This window comes from Elephas maximus, chromosome 1 (genome assembly GCF_024166365.1).
Source record: "Elephas maximus indicus isolate mEleMax1 chromosome 1, mEleMax1 primary haplotype, whole genome shotgun sequence".
Classification (NCBI taxonomy): domain Eukaryota; kingdom Metazoa; phylum Chordata; class Mammalia; order Proboscidea; family Elephantidae; genus Elephas; species Elephas maximus.
This window is the reverse complement of record NC_064819.1, coordinates 122,881,007-122,905,419: the sequence shown is the minus strand read 5'-3', so window position 1 is coordinate 122,905,419 and position 24,413 is coordinate 122,881,007. Positions and strand designations below refer to the sequence as shown.

Below are 24,413 nucleotides of genomic sequence, written 5' to 3'. Positions count from 1 at the left end.
TTCTAAAACACTGAAGAATGAAACTGAGATAAAGAAAAGATAAATAAGATAGTTATCAGAGCATGATGGCTTAGTGATCAGGCAACAGTTCACTACTGGACAGCAGTTTATTGGTTTCTTTCAGCAGTGAAATCTCCTCCTCTTGGGCGGTTTGCATTGGGACTGCAGCTGCATACCTTTGGTGGTATCAGATATGCTATTTAACAAGGCACACATCATATCTCCCTCTAAGTGGTGAGGGTTTAGTATGTGAGCTGGCCTCTGAGTCTTCTTAAATTGATTCTCAAGCTCCAGAAAACCTTGATCTCCTGAGAGGATGGTGAAAGGAATTTGCTTGGGTAGTTGTTCATCCAGACGGCCAGCCTAAGGAGGAACGAATGGCAATGTTATAAAAATCAGCGTTTGAGTTTTAAATAAAGTTACAGCTATTTCAGAATAAACACTTAATGTTAGAAGGTATATTAAGCTTATCCCTAGCCTTCATGGAAGTTTGATATAAAGATCCCCTTCATAAATAAAATATACCACATTTAATAAAATACAACATACCATCAACTACAAGAAGGGCTGTTTAATGTGCCACTAAGAAAAAAAAAAAAACTGCCAAAATTGGAGTACAATAGGAGGTCCCCACATAAAGCTAGAACACCAAAGGGCTACATACTCAATGTAAAGGTAAATAAGAAATAAATATATCATACAGAAAAGGTAAACAAGATCTTGGCACTGAACAGATAGGAAAAAAAAATCTCTTGTGGTATAAAACATAAGCAGCATTCGACAAGTTTGCATAGTAAATTCACATTATCAGTGACTCAAAAATCCTCAAACAGAGAATTTAATTTAAAGTGGGTCTCAGTTTGGTACTTTCTCAAGGTGACTGGCGGAAGCGAATGTAAATCCTGTCTAGGTCAACAGTGACTGTTAAAGGTGCCTCCCAACTTAAGATATGTTAAAATGTGAAAGGTCAACAGTGCCATCTCTTGATCATTCACTCCATCAATAGTTGAGGAGATACTGTGTGGATGAAGGTCTGCTGGGAGCTGGGATACTGCAGTAACTAAGACTGCTATGGGCCTCTGATCTCATGGTAGTTACAAATAGAATCAGATACAGAAGGTTTTATACAAAAATATAGCACTGAAGAATGATCTACACACAGTTCCATTAAAATTCAAGTGAAAAAAAAATCCAAGCACAGAATTAGTGGATCCTAGATTCACATTGCATATTGAATAAAACAGTAACTCACATGCATACATATGGCAAAATCAGCAGCATCTTTTCTTTTACTACAGCGAGGATGAAGGAAGAAACATCCAATTCTGTTCAGGTAATTAAAGATCTTACAGTTGAGTGGAGGCTTCCAATTGGTATTTCCTCCTATTATTTATTTAGAAAAAGCATAAACAACAGTTAAAATGGAGAGGAAATATCAAAAGGCTAGATGTAAGTGAAAATACTCAAGAAAAAATACATACTCGATAAACATTTTTAAAAGGGAAAGTACTAGATTAGAATGTTTTAAAAAAACTCAGTTCTAGCCTAGGGATCACCATCTTCTTGCCTTGAAAACCTTGCGAAACTAGGCCAACCTCCCCCAATTTGTCTACTCATATGAAAACTCACAGCGCTGTTAAGCAAAATCTAAAGTAACAGACAATTAAAATCTAATTTTAAAATCTAGATCTAAGATCTAAAGTGTAGAAAATACTTTGAAATGGCATCATTCTTTAAGCACTACCAGGATCAGCAGTTGGAAAATATGGCCTTGGTGATAGAAACAATGCCGGAGATCGAATGATAGAATTTTGCAAGACCAACGACTTCTTCATTGCAAATACCTTCTTTCACCAACATAAACAGCAACTATACACATGGACCTTGCCAGATGGAACACACAGAAATCAAACTGACTACATCTGTGGAAAGAGATGATGGAAAAGCTTAATATCGTCGGACAGAACAAGGCCAGGGGCTGACTGTGGAACAGACCATCAATTGCTCATACGCAAGTTCAAGCTGAAACTGAAGAAAATCAGAGCAAGTCCACAAGAGCCAAAATACGGCCTTGAATATACACCACCTGAATTTAGAGACCATCTCAAGAATACATATGACGCACTGAACACTAGTGACCGAAGACCAGACGAGTTGTGGAATGACATCAAGGATATCCTACATGAAGAAAGCAAGAGGTCACTGAAAAGACAGGAAAGGAAGAAAAGACCAAGACAGATGTCAGTGGAGACTCTGAAACTTGCTCTTGAGTGTCGAGCAGCTAAAGCAAAAGGACGAATTGATGGAGTAAAAGAACTGAACAGAAGATTTCAAAGGGCGGCTCGAGAAGACAAAGTAAAGTATTATAATGACATGTGCAAAGAGCGGGAGATGGAAAACCAAAAGAGAAGAACACGCTCGGTGTTTCTCAAGCTGAAAGAACTGAAGAAAAAATTCAAGCCTCGAGTCACAATAGTGAAGGATTCTATGGGGAAAATATTAAACGACACAGGAAGCATCAAAGGAAGATGGGAGGAATACACAGAGTCATTATACCAAAAAGAATTAGTCAATGTTCAACCACTTCAAGAGGCAGCATATGATCAGGAACTGACAGTACTGAAGGAAGAAGTCCAAGCTGCTCTGAAGGCACTGCTGGAAAACAAGGCTCCAGGAATTGATGGAATATCAACTGAGATGTTTCAACAAACAGATGCAACGCTGGAGGTGCTCACTCGTCTATGCCAAGAAATACGGAAGACAGCTTCCTGGCCAAATGACTGGAAGACATCCATATTTATGCCTATTCCCAAGAAAGGTGATCCAATCGAATGTGGAAATTATTGAACAATATCATTAGTATCACACACAAGCAAAATTTTGCAGAAGATCATTCAAAAATGGCTGCAGCAGTATATCGACAGGGAACTCCCAGAACTACAGGCCGGTTTCAGAAGAGGAGGTGGAACCAGGGATATCGTTGCTGATATCAGATGGATCCTGGCTGAAAGCAGAGCATACCAGAAGGATGTTTATCTGTGTCTTACTGACTATGCAAAAGCATTCAACTGTGTGGATCATAACAAATTATGGATAACATTGCAAAGAATGAGAATTCCAGAACACTTAATTGTGCTCATGAGGAACCTTTACATAGATCAAGAGGCAGTTGTTCGGACAGAACAAGGGGACACTGATTGGTTTAAAGTCAGTAAAGGTGTACATTAGGGTTGTATTCTTTTATTTATTTATTCTTGTATTCTTTTACCATACCTATTCAATCTGTATGCTGAGCAAATAATACGAGAAGCTGGACTATATGAAGAAGAACGGGGCATCAGGATTGGAGGAAGACTCATTAACAACCTGCATTATGCAGATGACACAACCTTGCTTGCTGAAGTAAAAAGGACTTGAAGCACTTACTAATGAAGATCAAAGACCATAGCCTTCAGTATGGATTGCACCTCAACATAAAGAAAACAAAAATCCTCATAACTGGACCAATGAGCAACATCATGACAAATGGAGAAAAGATTGAAGTTGTCAAGGACTTCATCTTGCTTGGATCCACAATCAACAGCCATGGAAGCAGCAGTCAAGAAATCAAAAGACACATTGCATTGGGTAAATCTGCTGCAAAGGACCTCTTTAAAGGGCCGAAGAGCAAAGATGTCACCTTGAAGACTAAGGTGCACCTGACCCAAGCCATGGTATTTTCAATCGTATCATATGCATGTGAAAGCTGGACAATGAATAAGTAAGACCGAAGAAGAATTGTCGCCTTTGAATTGTGGTGTTGGCGAAGAATATTGAATGTACCATGGACTGCCAAAAGGACAAACAAATCTGTCTTAGAATTAAGTACAACCAGAATGCTCCTTAAAAGCAAGGATGGTGAGACTGCATCTTACATACTTTGGACATGTTGTCAGGAGGGATGAGTCCCTGGAGAAGGACATCATGCTTGGCAAAGTACAGGGTCAGCGGAAAAGAGGAAGACCCTCAATGAGGTGGACTGACACAGTGGCTGCAACAATGAGGAGCTCAAGCATACCAACGATTTTAAGGATGGTGCAGGACCGGGCAGTGTTTTATTCTGTTGTGCACAGGGTCGCTATGAGTCGGAACTGACTCCTAACAACAACAACAACAGTGTTTTTATAAATTTGTCAAAGGCTGTTCACTGTATAGAAATGATGGGCAGTCACCAAAATGGTAATTGCCAACTTATCCAGATCAGTACGCTTTCATTCTGAATCCCAACCCTTCTGTTTGTATGCTGTTTTCTATCAGACATGAACTCTATCAGATGCTCACTATACTGTTGTTGTTGTACACCGTTGAGTCAATTCCGACTCATAGAGACCCCATGTGACAGAGTAGAACTGCCCCATAGGGTTTCCTAGGTTGTAATCCTTACGGGAGCAGATTACCAGGTCTCTTCTCCCATAGTGACTGGTGGGTTCAAACTTCCAACCTCTCAGTTAGCAGCTGAGAGCTTAACTATTGTACCACCTGGGCTCCTCTCACTATACAAAACCTCTGTAAATCAAAGGAGCCTCTTCCTCTGGTTCAGTCAACTGTTTTCAGATGAAGCTACACAGTTATGGACAGCCAATAAAAATGAGCTATGAAGTAACTGTGGCATTTTAAAAATAACACTAGTCCCATATCAAGGGGTCCAAGTTCAAAAGCTATTTCTGCTATTTATTAGTTTTCTGGGGGTGGGGGGGGAAGCTTTCTTATATTTTAAGAGAGAAAACTATAATAATCAGTAACTATGTTTTTGTTTTTGTTTTTTATGTGTTAGTACCAAACATAGTGCCTAGCACGGGTAGGTGTTGAATAAAAGCTTTTTTAAGCCGCATCTAAAGATACACAAACTTTGGGCCACCAAATAGAGCTAACATTTTCCATACTACAAAGTAAAGACAAAAAGATTCTAACAGAACAGTTATAATGCACAGTAACAATATTCCAATTACACGCTATGTTCTATCCAGGAAGGATCAAGAGGAGCCCCTTTTAAGTGAACCATGTCTAAGGTGAGAAAAGGGGCTGTCTCAATGTTTTCCTTATTAGCTATACCTTGGAAGCCCCAAATAAATGTTCCTTGGTTAAGATGTCCTGGTAAATGGCCAAAAAAGTTTGACCAGTTATCAAAATCTACAAAGACTATATGAGTCATGGTTCGTAGGTAATCCAAATCTGGAAGCTCGACAGCTTCTTCATCTGATAAGAGAAAAACATTAACATGAGTTCAGTAAGAATTTCCTAAAAACATTTTAATTTCTCAAGTCTAAAAGATATTACAGAAGTAATATGCAGAAATATTAATCTCACATGCTATTCATTTCTATCTAAACCTTTTCATGAAATCCAAACATGTATATGACAGTTTATACCTAAGACATACAAAAAATATTCTGAGTATTTCAGAAACTTGATTGTATACGCTTTCTACAATTATGTACCACTGATCGTGGGTTTTTTTTTTTTTTTGGTCACTCATAGAAAGAACTTAAAAAAAATTAAAATATACTAGAAGACCACATTTTAAGACTAAATAACCAAAAAACTTGCACCATCCATCAAAGTAACCTGAAAGAATATTTTTCCCCACCAAGAATTTGGCTCTTTTCCTAACCTAGACTACTAACTTATTAGTAACTGTCTGGCTCTGTGATTAAATACACTGGGTAGCAGAAATACATCTTTCTTGGTCCTCTCAGATTGTTCTTTCATTTCTGACCATTCTCCAACTCTAATTCCCCCCTCCCCTTTCCCTTAACTTCTACCTTGACAAGGCCTTAAACTTTCCAGTGGAAGCAATGCAAACCTTAAAATGTTCAATTACTTTTAAAAGTAATAGTTTCTACCTTGCCTAACAGAGGCTCCCTCAAATATACTACTGCCATCCCCTCCCATTTCCCAGCCACCTAACTTCTTACATCTTTTCTCCAAGTTTTCAGTAATTCTAGATTTAGATCAAAGTGCAATCATCTTCTATAAAACACAGAGCAATATAAATTTCCAAAAAGTAATCAGAGGAGTAAAAGCACATGAGAGCATAAATACTCTCTGGAGTAGAGCCCAAGAGGTCTGTATTAAGTGACTCAATCTAACAACATTGCACTCTTCTAGATGTACCTAACCTTATCATATGGAAAAAGAAAAGTCCAGAATAAGTACAACACAAGGGGATCCATACCTCAATTTTCTCCTTGATTTTTTTGCTACCACTTTTAACTCTACTTCTAATGGCTTTTTTAACTATAATAAAGGCTTTGCTTCCAAGTCTACCATAACAAAGTAAGGCCCAAATACGAAAATAAGAATTCTTATGATTTGTTTTCTAAAAACAAAACAAAACAAAAACCCAAACCCATTGCCTTCGAGTCAATTCCAACTCACAATGACCCTGTAAGACAGAGTAGAACTGCCCCATAGGGTTTCCAAGAAGCAGGTGATGGATTCGAACTGTCAACTTTTTGGTTAGCAGTCAAACTCTTAAAAAACTGTGCCATCAGGGCTCCTATTTTTTAAAAGAACCTAGATATTATAAGAAAAATAAAAATGACAGTCATGTCCAGGATAACTTTCAAATCTGAATTTCAAAAAGACTCAACTTTCTTCCTATCTCAAAATTCCCATGCCTTCTCTTAAAAAAAATGACATCTAAATAAATATTATTTAAAGCCAACATATACTTTGTGCCCCTGTGTTGAGAGTGGCTGAAAAAAGTAGTAGAAATATAGATCCCTAAAAAAGAATATTCTGCAGTAATTTACTAATGTATGATACTATTATCTTTTTTGCTTTAAAACTGGATCATCAGTCATTTTCATGATTACTTATTATAAAGACAGTGGTCTACACTACATGTGAAATTTGCACAGACATTACAGTTGTAAAGCCATACCTATATTCTGACAGCTTAGGTCTTTCTCAGCTCCTTTCTCCATGTCTGAATTTTTTGGATAGCTTACCACCTGTTTCGGTTTTCTCTCGGTAGGTGAGGCACTGGCAGTAAACTTGTACAGGCTTGCTTTTTCAGATCCAAAATGAGCTACGCTGGGTTTCTGTAAGAAGCAATGTTTTCTATGGAAGTGCTGCTGAGCACTCTCAGGATCATGAAATGCTTTGGTGCAGGTGCCACACTTGATTACATACTGCTGCTCCTCCTCATCACTCTTTTCTTCTCTGTGCACTTGATGGATATGAGTTTTCATGTCTGCTAAATTCTGTGCTGTTGCTGAACACAAACTGCAGCGATACCATAGTTTACCTTTATCCAGCATGATTTGGAGACATCTACTATAATCTTCCTTTCTGTTGATCTTACAGACATAACTCTCACGGCAACCACAGGTTAACAGGTTGCTGGTCTCTAAAACTGGAAAATCATCCTCAGTTTTAATTGAAGTTTCAATTTTTTCTGACACAAACACATAATCTGTGCTATGGCGCTCCTTGTAATGAATCAAGAAGGCTTCTTCCACATTAAAGATAAGATCACAAAGCCCACAGAAGTATTTAATCTTTATCTCATTGCCATGCTCATCTCGGCAATGACGGTACAATGTTTCTATCTTGTGAAAAGTCTTTTTGCAATGGGCACAGCTATATCTATGAAACTGGTGACTTGCCAAAGACATGCAGTGCTGTTTGACACATTCCTGGGAATCAAACATATCTTCACAAATTCGGCATTGCCATTTGCCCCTTGGAGGGTTGCTTGCTGGGGAATGATCAATAATAGTAATAGTTGAAGAAGGTTTCTTAGTAGTCGAGTTAGTCCCCGGTGTTGCAGAAGATGATGGTAAAGTTTCACCTCCTACCTCATCCGTCTCATAAAAAAATCTGTGTCCAGTATGAAATTCAGTCACATGTGCCATGATAGTCTCTTTCCGTATTAATTCCTTTTTGCATGTCCGACACCAGAAAAGAAAGTTATTTAAATGTGCTCCTCCATGAATACGACTCATGTGTAAACGGATGACCCCTGAATCTTCACACACCTTTCCACAGACCATACACTTGTAACACATTGTGTTTGCTGAGAAAACATGCTTTTCTACTGCATCTTCACTTGGGAATCGTTGATGGCATTCACAAAACCAGGTTTTAATTGTTGATTTTTCTTTCTGGACACAAACTATACCATCACGGCTTTCATTCTTTAAATTAATCTTCTTTTTTGGAATGGTGCTGTAATCCTGTGTGCTAGATTCTTTAATAGACATAGTTCTTTTAAGTGATGAAAATTTTGATTGATCTAACAATAGATGCAAGTCTGAAGGAGGTTTGTTCCCTTGATTGCTGTGGCAATAAAGTAAAACCGATTCTTCCATTGAAGTAATGATTTGTACTTTGTGTCCTGAATTCTGCTTGTGATTCCGGGTACTGGCTTCATCCACAAAGACTCTGTTGCAATTTGGACAATAACCTCTTAATATGAATTTCTCTGCAACCTGGGCAATACTCTTCTCAGCTACTGCTACAGGACCAGCATTTCGACAACGAACTCTAAATGGGATTAAAAACAAAAAACAAAACCTCTTTCATAAGTATTTTCCAAATATAGGATCTCTGCTCTTTATTGGGGAAATTATAAAATGGCCACTGTATAAACAAGCACTAACAATATTTTTCAATTAAGATGTAGATGATATAATGATATTCCATCCTCTCAAAGTACCTGTGTATTACCTACAATTTGTCTATTTCTAATCCATATACACAAAAGGGTAAAACTAGAATCAGAAGATTAAAACTAGTATCAAATGTACTGATAGTCAAAAGGTGAAAACAACACAAGTATCTATCAACAGATGAATGAATAAACAAAATGTGGTACATACATATAATGAATATTATGCAGCCATAAAAAGAAATGATACATATTACGATATGGATGAACCTTGAAGACATTAAGCTAAGTGAAATAAGCCAGATACAAAAGGATGACTGATGTATGTGATTCCACTTATGAGGTACCTAGAAAAGGCAAATTCACAAAGACAGAAAGTAGACAGAAATTACCAGAGGTTGGGGGAAAGGGGAAATGCAGATGTATTGTTTAAAGGGTGTAGAGTTTGCCTAAGATGATTAAAAAAAAGAAGATGTGGAAATAGAAGTGATAGTTACATATCATTGTGAATATACTAATTGCCACTGAATTGTATACTCACAAATGGTTAAAGTGGTGAATTTTGTTATGAGTTTTTACCACAATGAAAAAAATATAGGCCTGATTTTTTTTTTCTGAAAAAAATAAAAAGGCTTAATTAAAAGGAAAAAACAGAAAAATTGAACTTCATGAAAATTAAAAACTTTTGTGCTGCAAAGAGCACAAAGAAAATGAAAAGACAACCCATAGAACAGAAGACAAGGGTCTGGAAACCAAAATATATTAAAAAACCTCTTACGACTAAATAGTAAAAAAAAAAAAAAAATTCAAATAAAAGAAGGAAAAAGGACTTGAACAGACATTTCTCAAAAGAAGATATATAAATGGCCAATAAGTATATGAAAAGATGTTTAACATCACTGGTCACTAGGGAAATGCAAATCAAAACCACAGTGAGATACAAGTTCACACCCATATATTTTTATATAGGATAAACTATGTTAAAAGACAAACAATTCAAGCGTTTACAAGGATGTGGAGAAATTGAAACCCTCATGCACTGCTAATGGCAATGTGAAATGAAAGATGGAGTCACTTTGGAAAACTGTTTGGCAGTTCCTCAAAAAGTTAAACATGTGACCTAACAATTTTTCACTCCAAAGTATGTAACTCAACAGAAATGGAGGAAAAAACATCCATGCAAAGACTTGTTACTTTTATGTTTATAGCAGCATTGTTCTTAATAGCCCTGAAGTGGAAACAACCCAAAAGTTCACCAACTGATGAACTGATAAAAGAAAGTTGGTATATCCATAAAACATTATTTAAAATAAAGTATTGCTACATGCTACAACATGGATGAACCTTGAAAACATTTCGCTAAGTGAAAGAATCCAGTCACAAAAGGTTACAAATAATACGATTCTATTTTTATGGAGTGTCCAGAATATGCAAATCCTATTAGATTAGTGGCTGTCAGGAGGTGGAGGAAGAGGTATATGGGGAATGACTACTAATGGGTACAGGATTTATTTTGGAGGTGACGAAAATGTTCTGGAATTAGATGGTGATGGCTGCAGAGCCTTGTGAATATACTAAAAATCACTGAATTGTATACTTAAAAAAGATGAAGTTTATGGTATGTGTATTTTGGGGTTTAGAACATAGGTAGAAGCAAAAATGTATAATAACACAACGAGGGGAGGGATTAAATTTAATGTTGCAAGGTTTTTACATTTTACGTGAAGTGGTATAATAATATTTGAAGGAGGGCTGTAACATGGTTAATAACGCTTACTTTAACCCTAGAACAAACATTTTTAAAAATTATGGTTAATGCATCCATAATGGAGATAAAATGGAATACTAAAAATACTCAATTAATTGAAAAGAAGGCAGGAAAAGAATAAAAAGAAACTAATAACAGATGTAACTAATAGAAAATAAATAGCAGGATGGTAGGCTTAAACGCTACCATATTAGTAAACCAAAATCAAACCTGCTGCCATCGAGTTGATTCCAACTCACAGTGACCCTACGGGACAGAGCAGAAGTGCCCCACAGGGTTTCCAAGGAGCACCTGGTGGACTCAAACTGCTGACCTTTTGCTTATCAGCCAAGTAGTAATTACATGAAATTTAAATGATCTAAACAGTTCAATTAAACAACTGATTGTCAAGTTGTATTGAAAATAAAAAAAGAAAAGAAAGCCCCACATAGAAGTTGTCTCTAAGAAACCCACTTAAATATAGATAGGTGAAAGTAAAATGATAGAAAAATATAATGTAAATACTAATCTTTTTTTAATCATAAGAAAGTAGAGTTCTGTAATAGTATTAAACCAAATATACTCCATGACGAGGCTATCACAAAGCGGAATACTTATTAATGAAAAAAACAGTTAATATATCAGGAAAACATAAGGATTATAAATGTATGGCATTCAATAACACAGCTTTAAAATGCATGAAGCAAACACCGACAAAACAAAGGAGACAAATCTGATTATCCTTGGTGATTTCAACCCTCCTCTCTCAGTAATACAGAGAACAATTTTTGCTTAAAAAAACAGTAAGATATAAAAGAGGTTGATGCCACTACCAATATCGTTGACCTAAGTGGTATTTAAAGAACACTCCACCAAAAAAAGAATACGCGTTCCTTTCAAAAGCCTATGAAACGTTCATCAAGACAGACCATATCATGAGCCATAAAAAAAACCCTGGAAATATACAAAGTATGGTGTCTGCTTATAACAGAATTAAATTAAAAATAATGAAAATCCTTGAATATTTAGAAATTAACACCCTAAATCCTTAGAAATTAGACAATAAGCCTTTTTTTCAATTTTATTTTGTTCTTACCATTGAGAATACACACAGCAAAACATACACCAATTCAACCATTCCTACAAGTGCAATTCAGTGACGCTGATTACATTCCTTGAGTTGTGCAATCATTCTCACTTTCCTTTTCTGAGTTCTAGACAATATACTTCTAACTAACCTGAATGAAAGAAAAAATACAAAGGAAAAAAATATTTTCAACTGAATGAAAATGAAAACGTAACTTATCAAAATCTGTGGGATATAGACAGAGCAGTGCCTAGAAGGAAATTTAAAGCTTTAAATGTTTACATTAAAAAAGAAGGTCCAAAATCAATTTAAGCCTCCACCTAAGAGGCTAGTAAAAGATATGCAAATTAAACCCTGTCTAAAGAGAAAAAATAAACTAAAAAATGGACCAACAACAGAGGATCATCAGTGAAACCAAACTCTGCTTGTTTTAAAGGTCAACAAAAGTTTATCTGAGATGAATTCTAGAAATAAACATAAAAGCTTTAAAAATTTTTAAAAGCTTTCAGAAGAAAACAGAATATATTCCTGAACTGATGCTAGGCAAGGTTTCTCAGGCAGGATACAGAATGCATAACCATAAAAGAAGAACAAAATCAATAAATTACATTTAATGGAATTAAAAGCTTCCGCTCATTAAAAGACATATGTAATTAACAAAATGAATAGATAAGTCATAGACTAGGAGAATAAGTTCACAGTACATAGACCTAACAAAGATATACATACAAATGAGAAAGTGCCCAACACATCATTATTCCTCAAGAAAGTGCAAATTAACACACAAAAAGAAAAAAGGGCCAAAATCAAAGAATAATCCCTACAACTTGAACAAACAGAAAGAGAACAACAAAAGAAACCCTCAGGCACCAGAAGAAAGCAAATAATGAAAATTAGAGCAGAACTAAATGAAATAGAAAACAGAAAAACAAAGAATTAACAAGACTGAAAGCTGGTTCCTTAAAAAAATTAACAAATTGATAAACCATTGGCCAAACAGACAAAAGAAAAACAGGAGAAGCAAATAACCCGAATAAGAAATGAGATGCGCGATATTACAAGAGACCCAACTGAAATTAAAAGCATTGTATCAGATTACTATGAAAAACTGTACACTAACAAATTTAAAAACCTAGAAGAAATGGATGATTTCCTAGAAACATACTACCTACCTAAATTAACATAAACAGAGGTCAAAAACAAAAACAAAAAAACCCAGTGCCCTCGAGTTGATTCCGACTCAGCAACCCTATAGGACAGAATAGAATTGCCCCAGTAGAACAACTAAATGAATGCATAACAAAAGAAGAGATTGAAACAGTTATCCAGAAACTCCCAACAAAAAAAAACCCTGGCCTGGGAGAGCCCTGGAGGGCTTCACCTCAGAGCTCTACCAAACTTTCAAAGAAGAGTTAACACCACTACTACTAAACGTATTCCAGAGCACAGAAAAGAATGGAATGCTCCCAAACTCATTCTATGAAGCCAGCATATCCCTGATACCAAAACCAGGTAAAGACACCACAAAAAAAGAAAATTCCAGACATATACCCCTCATGAACATAGATGTAAAAATCCTCAACAAAATTCTTGCCAATAGAATTCAAAATATCAAAAAGAAACATTTCACCAAAGTGCTTTAGGAATAGAGACACACCTACCTCACTGGAACTTGGGGGAAGCCTGTCAGCATCCTGCCCCCCCTTGAGTGTGACCCCCTGCTCCTACTAGAAACTGGTGCACACAACTACACCACACACATGGTGACCCAAAATCAGATTCTACTCAAGAACAGTGAATGGACTCTTAGGCTTATATATCTGGTATCAGCCCAAGCCAGCTAGTAATACGACATAAGTGATTCAAAGGCTACAACAATCAAGACAGCGTAATCTAGTAGCCCATCTACGTATATTGAAAGAAAACAAAACAAGATATAAGACTCAGTGAGCAAATATAAAATAAATCATTACAATATCTTACAGGTGGCTTGGAGACAGCAGTCGATATCAAACGACATAAAGACGCAGACCATGATTGCTTCTACAACTCCCCAAATTAAAGAATCAAAATCTTTCCCAAATGAAGATACAATCCCGGAATTGGCAGATGCAGAATATAAAAAACTAATCTACAAAACGCTTCAAGACATCAGGGATGACCTCAGAAATGAAATAAGGCAATCTACAGAAAAAGCCAAGGAACACACTGAAAAAGCAGTGGAAGAAATCAAAAAGATTATTCAAGAACATAGTGGAAAAATTAATACGCTGCAAGAATCCATAGAGAGACAGCATTCAGAAATCCAAAAGATTAACAGTAAAATTACAGAATTAGACAACTCAAAAGGAAGTCAGAGGAGCAGAATCAAGCACTTGGAATACAGTGTGGGGGAGGTAGAGGATAAAGCAATTGACACCAATATAGTTGAAAAAAATCAGGTGAAAGAATTTAAAAAAATGAAGAAACCCTAAGAATCATGTGGGACTCTATCAAGAAGAGTAACTTGCGTGTGACTGGAGTTCTAGAACAGGGAGGGATAACAGAAAATACAGAGAGAATGGCTGAAGACCTCTTGGCAGAAAACTTCCCTGACATCATGAAAGATGAAAGGCTGATTGAACCCCATATAAGACTGACCCAAAAAGAAAATCACCAAGACATACTATCATCAAACTTGCCAAAACCAAAGATAAAGAGAAAAATTTAAAAGCAGTCAGGGATAAAAGAAAGGTCTCCTACAAAGGAGAATCAATAAGTTCAGACTACTCAGCAGAAACCATGCAAGCAAGAAGGCAATAGGATGACACATATAGAGCACCGAAGGAGAAAAACTGCCAGCCAAGGATCATATATCCAGCAAAACTCTCTCTCAACTATGAAGGTGAAATTAAAACATTTACAGATAAACACAAGCTTAGAGAATTTGCAAAAACCAAACCAAAGCTATAAGAAATACTAAAGGAAATTTTTTGGTCAGAAAATCAATAATATCAGATACCAACACAAGGTCACAGAACAGAACATCCTGGTATCAACTCAAATAGGGAAATCACAAAAACAAATTAAGATTAATTTTAAAAGAAAAAAATGCTCAAAACAGGGAATCATTGAAGTCATTATGTAAAAGATCACAATAATCAAAAAGAGGGACCAAATACAGGACGCACAGAACTGCCATAAAGAGAGGAAAACAAGGCGATACAGGACGATACAAGTTAGGTTTTTACTCAGAAAAATAGGGGTAAATATTAAGGTAACCACAAAGAGGTCTAACAATTCCATAACTCAAAATAAAAACCAAGAAAAACATAACGACTCAGCAAACATAAATTCAACTCCTATGAAAATGAGTAACACACAATTTACAGAGAAAAATGTCTCAGCACAAAAAAGTGGAAAAATAAAATTGTCAACAACACACACAAAAAGGCATCAAAATGACAGCACTAAACACATACTTATCTATAATCACGCTGAATGTAAATGGACTAAATGCACCAATAAAGAGACAGAGAATCTCAGACTGGGTAAAGAAACATGATCCGTTTATATGCTGCCTACAAGAGACACACCTTAGACTTAGAGACACAAACAAACTAAAACTCAAAGGATGGAAAAAAATATATCAAGCAAACAACAATCAAAAAAGAGCAGGAATAGCAATATTAACTTCTGACAAAATATACTTTAAAGTTAAATCCACCACAAAGGATAACGAAGGACACTACATAATGATTAAAGGGACAATTTACCAGGAAGACATAACCATATTAAACATTTATGCACCCAATGACGGGGCTGCAAGATACAGAAAACAAACTCTAACAGAACTGAAAAGTAAGATAGACACCTCCACAATTATAGTAGGAGACTTCAACATACCACTTTCGGAGAAGAAAAGGACTTACAGTTAGAAGCTCAGTGGAGACATGGAAGACCTAACTGATACAATCAACCAACTTGACCTCATAGACTTATACAGAACACTCCACCCAACTGCTGAAAAGTACACTTTTTTTGCTAGTGCACATGGAACATTCTCTAGAATAGATCACATATTAGGTCATAAAACAAACCTTTGCAGAATCCAAAACATTGAAATACTACAAAGCATCTTCTCAGACCACAAGGCCATAAAAGTGGGAATAAATAACAGAAAAATCAGGGAAAAGAAATCAAATACTTGGAAACTGAATAATAACCTGCTCAAAAAAGACTGCGTTATAGAAGACATTAAGGAGAGAATAAAGAAATTCATAGAATGCAATGAGAATGAAAACACTTCCTATCAAAACCTCTGGGACACAGCAAAAGCAGGGCTCAGAGGTCAATTTATATCGATAAACGCACACATACATAAAGAAGAAAGAGCCCAAATCAGAGAACTGTCCCTACAACTTGAACGAAAAGAAAGTGAGCAACAAAAGAATCCATCAGGCACCAGAAGAAAACAAATAATAAAAATTAGAGCTGAACTAAATGAATTAGAGAACAGAAAAACAATTGAAACAATTAACAAAGCCAAAAGCTGGTTCTTTGAAAAAATTAACAAAATTGATAAACCATCGGCCAGACTGACTAAAGAAATACAGGAAAGGAAACAACCCGAATAAGTAACGACATGGGCCATATCACAACAGACCCAAATGAAAATAAAAGAATCATATCAGATTACGACAAAAAATTGTACTCTAACAAATTTGCAAACCTAGAAGAAATGGATGAATTCCTAGAAAAACGCTACCTACCTAAACTAACACAATCAGAAGTAGAACAACTAAATAGACCCAAAACAAAAGAAGAGATTGAAAAGGTAATCAGAAAACTCCCAACAAAAAAAAGCCCTGGCCCAGATGGCTTCACTGCAGCATTCTACCAAACTTTCAGAGAAGAGTTAACACCACTACTACTAAAGGTACTTCAAAGCATAGAAAATGATAGAATACTACCTAACTCACTCTATGAAGCCACCATATCCCTGATACCAAAACCAGGTAAAGACACCGCAAAAAAAGAAAATTACAGACCTATATCCCTCATAAACACAGATGCAAAAATCCTCAACAAAATTCTAGCCAAAAGAATTCAACAACATGTCAAAAAAATAATCTACCACGACCAAGTGGGATTTATACCAGTTATGCAAGGCTGCTTTAATATTAGAAAAACCATTAATGTAATCTACCATATAAATAAAACAAAATACAAAAACCACATGATCTTATCAATTGATGCAGAAAAGGCATTTGACAAAGTCCAACACCCATTCCTGATAAAAACTCTCGGCAAAATATGAATTGAAGGAAAATTCCTCAACATAATAAAGGGCATCTATACAAAGCCAAGAGCCAACATCATGCTAAATGGAGAGAGCCTAAAAGCACTTCCCTTAAGAACGGGAACCAGACAAGGATGCCCCTTTTTATCACCACTCTTATTCAACATTGTGCTAGAGGTCCTAGCCAGAGCAATTAGGCTAGACAAAGAAATAAAGGGCATCCGGATTGCAAAGGAAGAAGTAAAATTATTTGCAGATGACATGATCTTATACACAGAAAACCTAAGGAATCCTCCAGAAAACTACTGAAACTAATAGTAGAGTTCGGCAGAGTCTCAGGTTACAAGATAAACATACAAAAATCACTTGGATTCCTCTACATCAACAAAAAGAACATCGAAGAGGAAATCACCAAATCAATACCATTCACAGTAGCCCCCAAGAAGATAAAATACTTAGGAATAAATCTTACCAAAGATGTAAAAGACCTATACAAAGAAAAGAACAAAGTACTAGTGCAAGAAACTAAAAAGGACCTACATAAGTGGAAAAACATACCTTGCTCATAGATAGGAAGACTTAACATAGTAAAAATGTCTATTCTACCAAAAGCCATCTATACATACAATGCACTTCCCATCCAAATCCAATGACATTTTTTAATGTGATGGAGAAACAAATCACCAACTTCATATAGAAGGGAAAGAAGCCCAGGATAAATAAAGCATTACTGAAAAAGAAGAAGAAAGTGGGAGGCCTCACTCTACCTGATTTTAGAACCTATTATGCAGCCACAGTAGTCAAAACAGCCTGGTACTGGTACAACAACAGGCACATAGACCAATGGAACAGAATTGAGAACCAAGATATAAATCCATTGCCATATGACCACCTGATATTTGACAAAGGCCCAGTGTCAGTTAATTGGGGAAAAGATAGTCTTTTTAACAAATGGTGCAGGCATAACTGGACATCCATTTGCAAAAAAAAGAAACAGGACCCATACCTCACACCATGCACAAAAACTAACTCCAAGTGGATCAAAGACCTAAACATGAAGACTAAAACGATAAAGATCATGGAAGAAAAAATAGGGACAACCTTAGGAGCCCTAATACAAGGCATAAACAGAATACAAACCATTACCAAAAATGACGAAGAGAAACCAGATAACTGGCAGCTCCTAAAAATCAAACACCTATGCTCATCTAAAGACTTCACCAAAAGAGTAAAAAGACCACCTACAGATTGGGAAAAAATTTTCAGCTATGACATCTCCGACCAGCGCCTGATCTCTAAAATCTACATGATTCTGTTAAAGCTCAACCACAAAGAGACAAACAACCCAATCAAAAAGTGGGCAAAGGATATGAGCACACACTTCACTAAAGAAGATATTCAGGCAGCTAACAGATACGTGAGAAAATGCTCTCATCATTAGCCATTAGAGAAATGCAAATTAAAACTACGTTGAGATTCCATCTCACTCCCACAAGGCTGGCTTTAATCCAAAAAACACAAAATAAAAATGTTGGAGAGGCTGCGGAGAGATTGGAACTCTTATACACTGCTGGTGGGAATGTAAAATGGTACAACCACTTTGGAAATCTATCTGGCGTTTTCTTAGAAGAGTTAGAAATAGAACTACCATACAACCCAGAAATCCTACTCCTTGGAACATACCCTAGAGAAATAAGAGCCTTTACACAAACAGATATATGCACCCATGTTTATTGCAGCTCTGTTCATGACAGCAAAAAGCTGGAAGCAACCAAGGTGTCCATCAATGGACGAATGGTTAAATAAATTATGGTATATTCACACAATGGAATACTACGCATCGATAAAGAACAGTGAGGAATCTGTGAAACATTTCATAACATGGAGGAACCCGGAAGGCATTATGCTGAGTGAAATTAGTCAGCTGCAAAAGGGCAAATATTGTATAAGACCACTATTATAAGACCTTGAGAAATAGTTTAAACTGAGAAGAAAACATTCTTTTGTGGTTATGAGAGGAGGGAGGGAGGGAGGGTGGGAGAGGGTTATTTACTGATTAGATAGTAGATAAAAACTACTTTAAGTGAAGGGAAGGACAATACTCAATACAGGGAAGGTCAGTTCAACTGGACTGGACCAAAAGCAAAGAAGTTTCCAGGATAAACTGAATGCTTCAAAGGTCAGTGGAGCAAGGGCGGGGGTTTGGGGACTATGGCTTCAGGGGACTTCTAAGTCAATTGGCAAAATAAATTCCATTAAAAAAATATTCTGCATACCACTTTGAAGGGTGGTGTCTGGTGTTTTAAATGCTAACAAGTGGCCATCTAAGATGCACCAATTGGTCTCAACCCACCTGGATCAAAGGAGAATGAAGAACACCAAGGTCACACGATAACTATGAGTCCAAGAGACAGAAAGGGCCACATGAACTAGAGACTTACATCATCCTGAGACCAGAAGAACTAGATGGTGCCCGGCCACAACCGATGACTGCCCTGACAGGGAGCACAACAGAGAGCCCCTGAGAGAGCAGGAGAACAGTGGGATGCAGACCCCAAATTCTCATAAAAAAACCAGACTTAATGGTCTGACTGAGACTAGAAGAATCCCAGCGGTCATGGTCCCCAAACCTTCTGCTGGCCCAGGACAGGAACCATTCCTGAAGACAACTCATCGGACATGGAAGGGACTGGACAATGGGTTGGAGAGAGATGGTGATGAAGAGTGAGGTACTTGTATCAGGTGGACACTAGAAACTGTGTTGGCATCTCCTGTCTGGAGGGGAGATGGGAGGGTAGAAAGGGTTAGAAACTGGCAAAATGGTCACGAAAGGAGAGACTGAAAGGAAGGAGCGGGCTGACTCATTAGGGGGAGAGTAAATGGGAGTATGCAGTAAGGTGTATATAAGTTTATATGTGACAGACTGACTTGATTTGTAAACTTTCACTTAAAGCACAATAAAAATTATTTAAAAAAAAAAAATTCACTATGACCAAGTGTAATTCATACCAGGTATGTTTTTTTTTTTTATGCAGGGATGGTTCAACATTAGAAAAACAATTAATGCGATCCATCACATAAATAAAACAAAAGACAAGAATCACATGATTTCATCAATCAATGCAGAAAAGGCATTCGACAAAGTTCAACACCCATTCATGGGAAAAAAAAAAATCTCAGCAAAATAGGAAGAGAAGGAAAACTCCTCAACATAATAAAGGGCATTTATACAAAGCCAACAGCCAACATCACCCTAAATGGAGAGAGCCTGAAAGCATTCCCATTGAGATCAGGAACCAGACAAGGATGCCCTTTCTCACCACTCTTATTCAACATTGTCCTGGAAGTCCTAGCCAGAGCAATTAGGCTAGATAAAGAAATAAGGGCATTCAGATTGGCAAGGAAGAAGTCAAAGTATCTCTATTTGCAGATGACGTGATCTTATATGCAGAAAACCTAGGGAATTCTCCAGAAAACTACTGAAACTAATAGAAGAGTTCAGTAGAGTACAGGGATACAAGATAAACATACAAAAATCAGTTGGGTTCCTCTACACCAACAAAAAGAACATCGAAGAGGAAATCACCAAATCAATGCATTTACAGTAGCCCCCAAGAAGATAAAATACACAGGAATAAATCTTACCAGAGATGTAAAAGACTTATACAAAGAAAACTACAAAACACTAGTACAAGGAACAAAAAGAGACCTACATAAGTGGAAAAACATACCTTGCTCATAGATAGGAAGACTCAACATGGTGAAAATGTCTGTCCTAACCAAAGCAATCTATAGATACAATGCAATTCCAATTCAAATTCCAATGACATTTTTTAATGATATGGAGAAACAAATCAACTTCATATGGAAGGGAAAGAGGCCCCAGATAAGTAAAGCATTACTGAAAAAGAAGAACAAAGTAGGAGGCCTCATTCTATCTGATTTTAGAACCTATTATACTGCCACAGTAGTCAAAACAGCCTGGGACTAGTATGACAAAAGATACATAGACGAATGAAACAGAACTGAGAATCCAGATATAAACCCATCCACATATGAGCAGCTGATATTTGACAAAGGCCCAAAGTCAGTTAAATGGGGAAAAGACAGTCTTTTTAACAAATGGTGCTGGCATAACTGGATATCCATCTGCAAAAAAATGAAACAAGACCCACACCTCACTCCATACACAAAAACAAGCTCAAAATTGATCAAAGACCTAAATATAAAATCTAAAACAATAAAGATATTGGAAGAAAAAATAGGGACAACACTACAAGCCCTAATACATGGCATAAACAGTATACAAAACATTACTAACAATGCAGAAGAGAAACTAGGTAACTAGGAGTCCCTAAAAATCAAATACCTACGCTCATCCAAAGACTTCACCAGAAGAGTAAAAAGATTACCTACAGATTGGGAAAAAGTTTTTAGCTATGAAATCTCCAATCAGCGTCTGATCTCTAAAATCTTCATGATACTGAAAAAACTCAATTATAAAAAGACAAATAACCCAAATGAAAAATGGGCAAAAGATATGAACAGGCACTTCTCTAAAAAAGACATTCAGGTAGCTATCAGATACATGAGGAAATGCTCACAATCATTAGCCATTAGAGAAATCCAAATCAAAACTACAATGACATTCCATCTCTCTCCAACAAGGCTGGCATTCATCCAGAAAAACACAAAATAATAAATGTTGTAGAGGTTGTGGAGAGACTAGTATATTTATACACTGCTGGTGGCAATGTCAAATGGTACAACCACTCTGGAAATCAATTTGGTACTTCTTTAAAAAGCTAGAAATAGAACTACCATAGGATCCAGCAATCTCAGTCCTTAGACTATATCCTGGAGAAATAAGAGCCTTTACACGAACAGACATATGCACACCCATGTTCACCGCAGCACTGTTTACAATAGCAAAAAGATGGCAGCAACCACGGTGCCCATCAATGGATGAGTGGATAAATAAATTATGGTATACTTTTTTTTTTTTACATACAACAGAATACTACGTGTCGATAAAGAACAGTGATGACTCTGTGAAACATCACAACGTGGTAGAATCTGGAGGGTATTATGCTGAGTGAAATTAGTCAGCTGCAAAAGGACAAATATTGTGTAAGAACACTAACTATTTAAACTCCAAGACAGAGAAAGAGTTTAAACAGAGAAGAAAATATTCTTTGATGGTTACGAGAGGAAGGAGGGATGGAGTGAAGGAAATGGGTATTCACTAATTAGGTAAAGTAGGTAAGAACCATTTTAGGTGATGGGAAAGACAACACACAGTATAGGATAGGTCAGCAAGACTGGACTAAACCAGAAGCAAAGAAGTTTCCTGAATAAACTGAACACTTTGAAGGCCAGCGTAGCAGTGGCAGGGGTTTGGGAGCCATGGTTTCAGGGAACATCTAAGTCAACTGGCATAATAAAATCTATTAAGAAAACATTCTGCAACCCACTTTGGAGAGTGGCGTCTGGGGTCTTAAACACTAGCAAGCAGCCATTTAAGATGCATCAATTGGTCTCAACCCACCTGGAGCAAAGGAGAATGAAGAACACCAAAGACACAAGGTAATTATGAGCCCAAGAGGCAGAAAGGGCCACATAAACCAGAGACTACATCAGCCTGAGACCAGAAGAACTAGATGGTGCCCAGCTACAACTGATGACTGTCCTGACAGGGAACACAACAAAGAAGCCCTGACCGAGCAGGAGAGCAGTGAGATGCAGACCCCAAGTTCTTGTAAAAAGACCAGACTTAATGGTCTGACTAGACTAGAAGCACCCCGGTGGTCATGGTTCCCAGACACTCTGTTAGCCCAAGACAGGAGCCATTCCCAAAGCCAACACTTCAGACAGGATTTGGACTGGACAATGGGATAGAAAATAGTACTGGTGAAGAACGGGCTTCTTGGATCAAGTAGACACATGAGACTATGTTGGCATCTCCTGTCTGGAGTGGAGATGAGAGGGCAGAGGAGGTCAGAAGCTGGCCAAATGGACACAAAAAGAGAGACTGGAGGGAAGGAGTGTGCTGTCTCATTAAGGGGAGAGCAATTAGGAGTATATAGCAAGGTATACATAAATTTTTGTATGAGAGACTGACGTGATTTGTAAACTTTCACTTAAAGCGCAATAAAAAGAAAAAATAAAGTCCGAATTAAAGCCACCAGGAAACACTCATGAAAACAGCTAAAATGACAAAGACTGCCAACACCAAACTTTGGCAAGGATGTAGAGCTACTGGAACTCTCATGCCTTGCTGGTAGGAATGTAAACTAGTGCAATCACTTTGGAGTAGAGCTTAGAATTTTTTTTTTTATAAAGTAAAAATACACCTATTCTTTGACCCAGCAATTCTAATCCTAGATGTTTATCCAAGAGAAATGAAAACATATATTCACCAAAAAATACTTTTGTAAAATGTTTACAGCAGCTTTTATTCACAATTGCAAAAAACTGTAAATCACCTAAATGTCTATCAACATGAGAATAGATTAACAAACTGTGCTATAATCATACAATAGAATATTACTCACAGATAAAAAGGAAGAACATACTACTGTATGCAACAACATGGATGAATTTCACAGATATTATGTAGAATACTAAAGAATAAATACTTCCATTTATATGAAGCAGGTGAAACTACTCTAAAGAGGGGGAAAAAATCAGAATGATTGCTTCAGGGTGAGGTGGTGGGAAATTACTGGGAAATGATAAAAGGGAGCTTGCTGTGGAAAGATTACATTCTATAGGGTAATACAAGTGTGGGTTAAACAGATGTATCCATTTGTCAAAACTCTAAAAGATTGATACACTTCAATGAATTTAAATTTTATCTGAAAACCAAGAATTCCTAAAAAATAGTAATCAGAGGGAACAGGAAGCATGCAGAGGTATAAATAAAACATAAATGTATTGCTTCTTAACCTTTTATTTTTATTTAGCACTGAACAGAATTCAGGTATTGCCGTAGCTTCTTTAGTGCATGTACCTTTTCTACTGCTTGTTCTTGTACTCTTCTAAAAACGTGGGCATTACACTTTGGTGAGGGGTGTCTGGGGTCTTAAATGCTAGCAACCGGCCACCTAAGATGCCTCAATTGGTCTCAACCCACCTGGAGCAAAGGAGAATGAAGGACACCAAATTCACAAGGTAAATACGAGCCCAAGAGACAGAAAGGGCCACATAAACCAGAGACTACATCAGCCTGAGACCGGAAGAACTGGATGGTACCTGGCTATAACCGATGACTGCCCTGACAGGAAACACAACAGAGAATCCCGAATGGAGCAGGAGAGCAGTGGGATACAGACCTCATATTCTCGTAAAAAGACTAGACTTAATGGTCTGACTGAGACTAGAAGGACCCCAGGGGTCATGGGCCCCAGACCTTCTGTTAACCCAAAACTGGAAGCATTCTTGAAGCCAACTCTTCAGACAGGAATTGGACTGGACTATAAGACAGAAAATGATACTTGTGAGAAGTGAGCTTCTTGGCATAAGCAGACACATGAGAGAGACTATGTGGGCAGCTCCTGTCTGGAAATGAGCTGAGAAGACAGAGGGGGATAGGAGCTGGTTGAATGGACACAGGGAATACAGGGTGGAGAGGAGGAGTGTA

At 37.1% G+C, this 24,413-nt stretch overlaps 1 protein-coding gene across 5 annotated transcripts in view; it reads right to left on the bottom strand.

Annotated features, from left to right (window-relative positions):
• Positions 1-24,413, bottom strand: part of ZNF451 (zinc finger protein 451) — a 126,885-nt gene that overhangs the window by 33,810 nt on the left and 68,662 nt on the right. For all 5 annotated transcript variants that reach the window (XM_049894840.1, XM_049894831.1, XM_049894850.1 and 2 more), the window contains exons 10-13: positions 6,926-8,532; positions 5,092-5,235; positions 1,253-1,383; positions 177-363 (exon numbers count right to left, since the gene is read on the bottom strand). In XM_049894840.1, the coding sequence (XP_049750797.1) occupies positions 177-363; positions 1,253-1,383; positions 5,092-5,235; positions 6,926-8,532 (2,069 nt within the window). The remainder of the gene's footprint in view (positions 1-176; positions 364-1,252; positions 1,384-5,091; positions 5,236-6,925; positions 8,533-24,413) is intronic.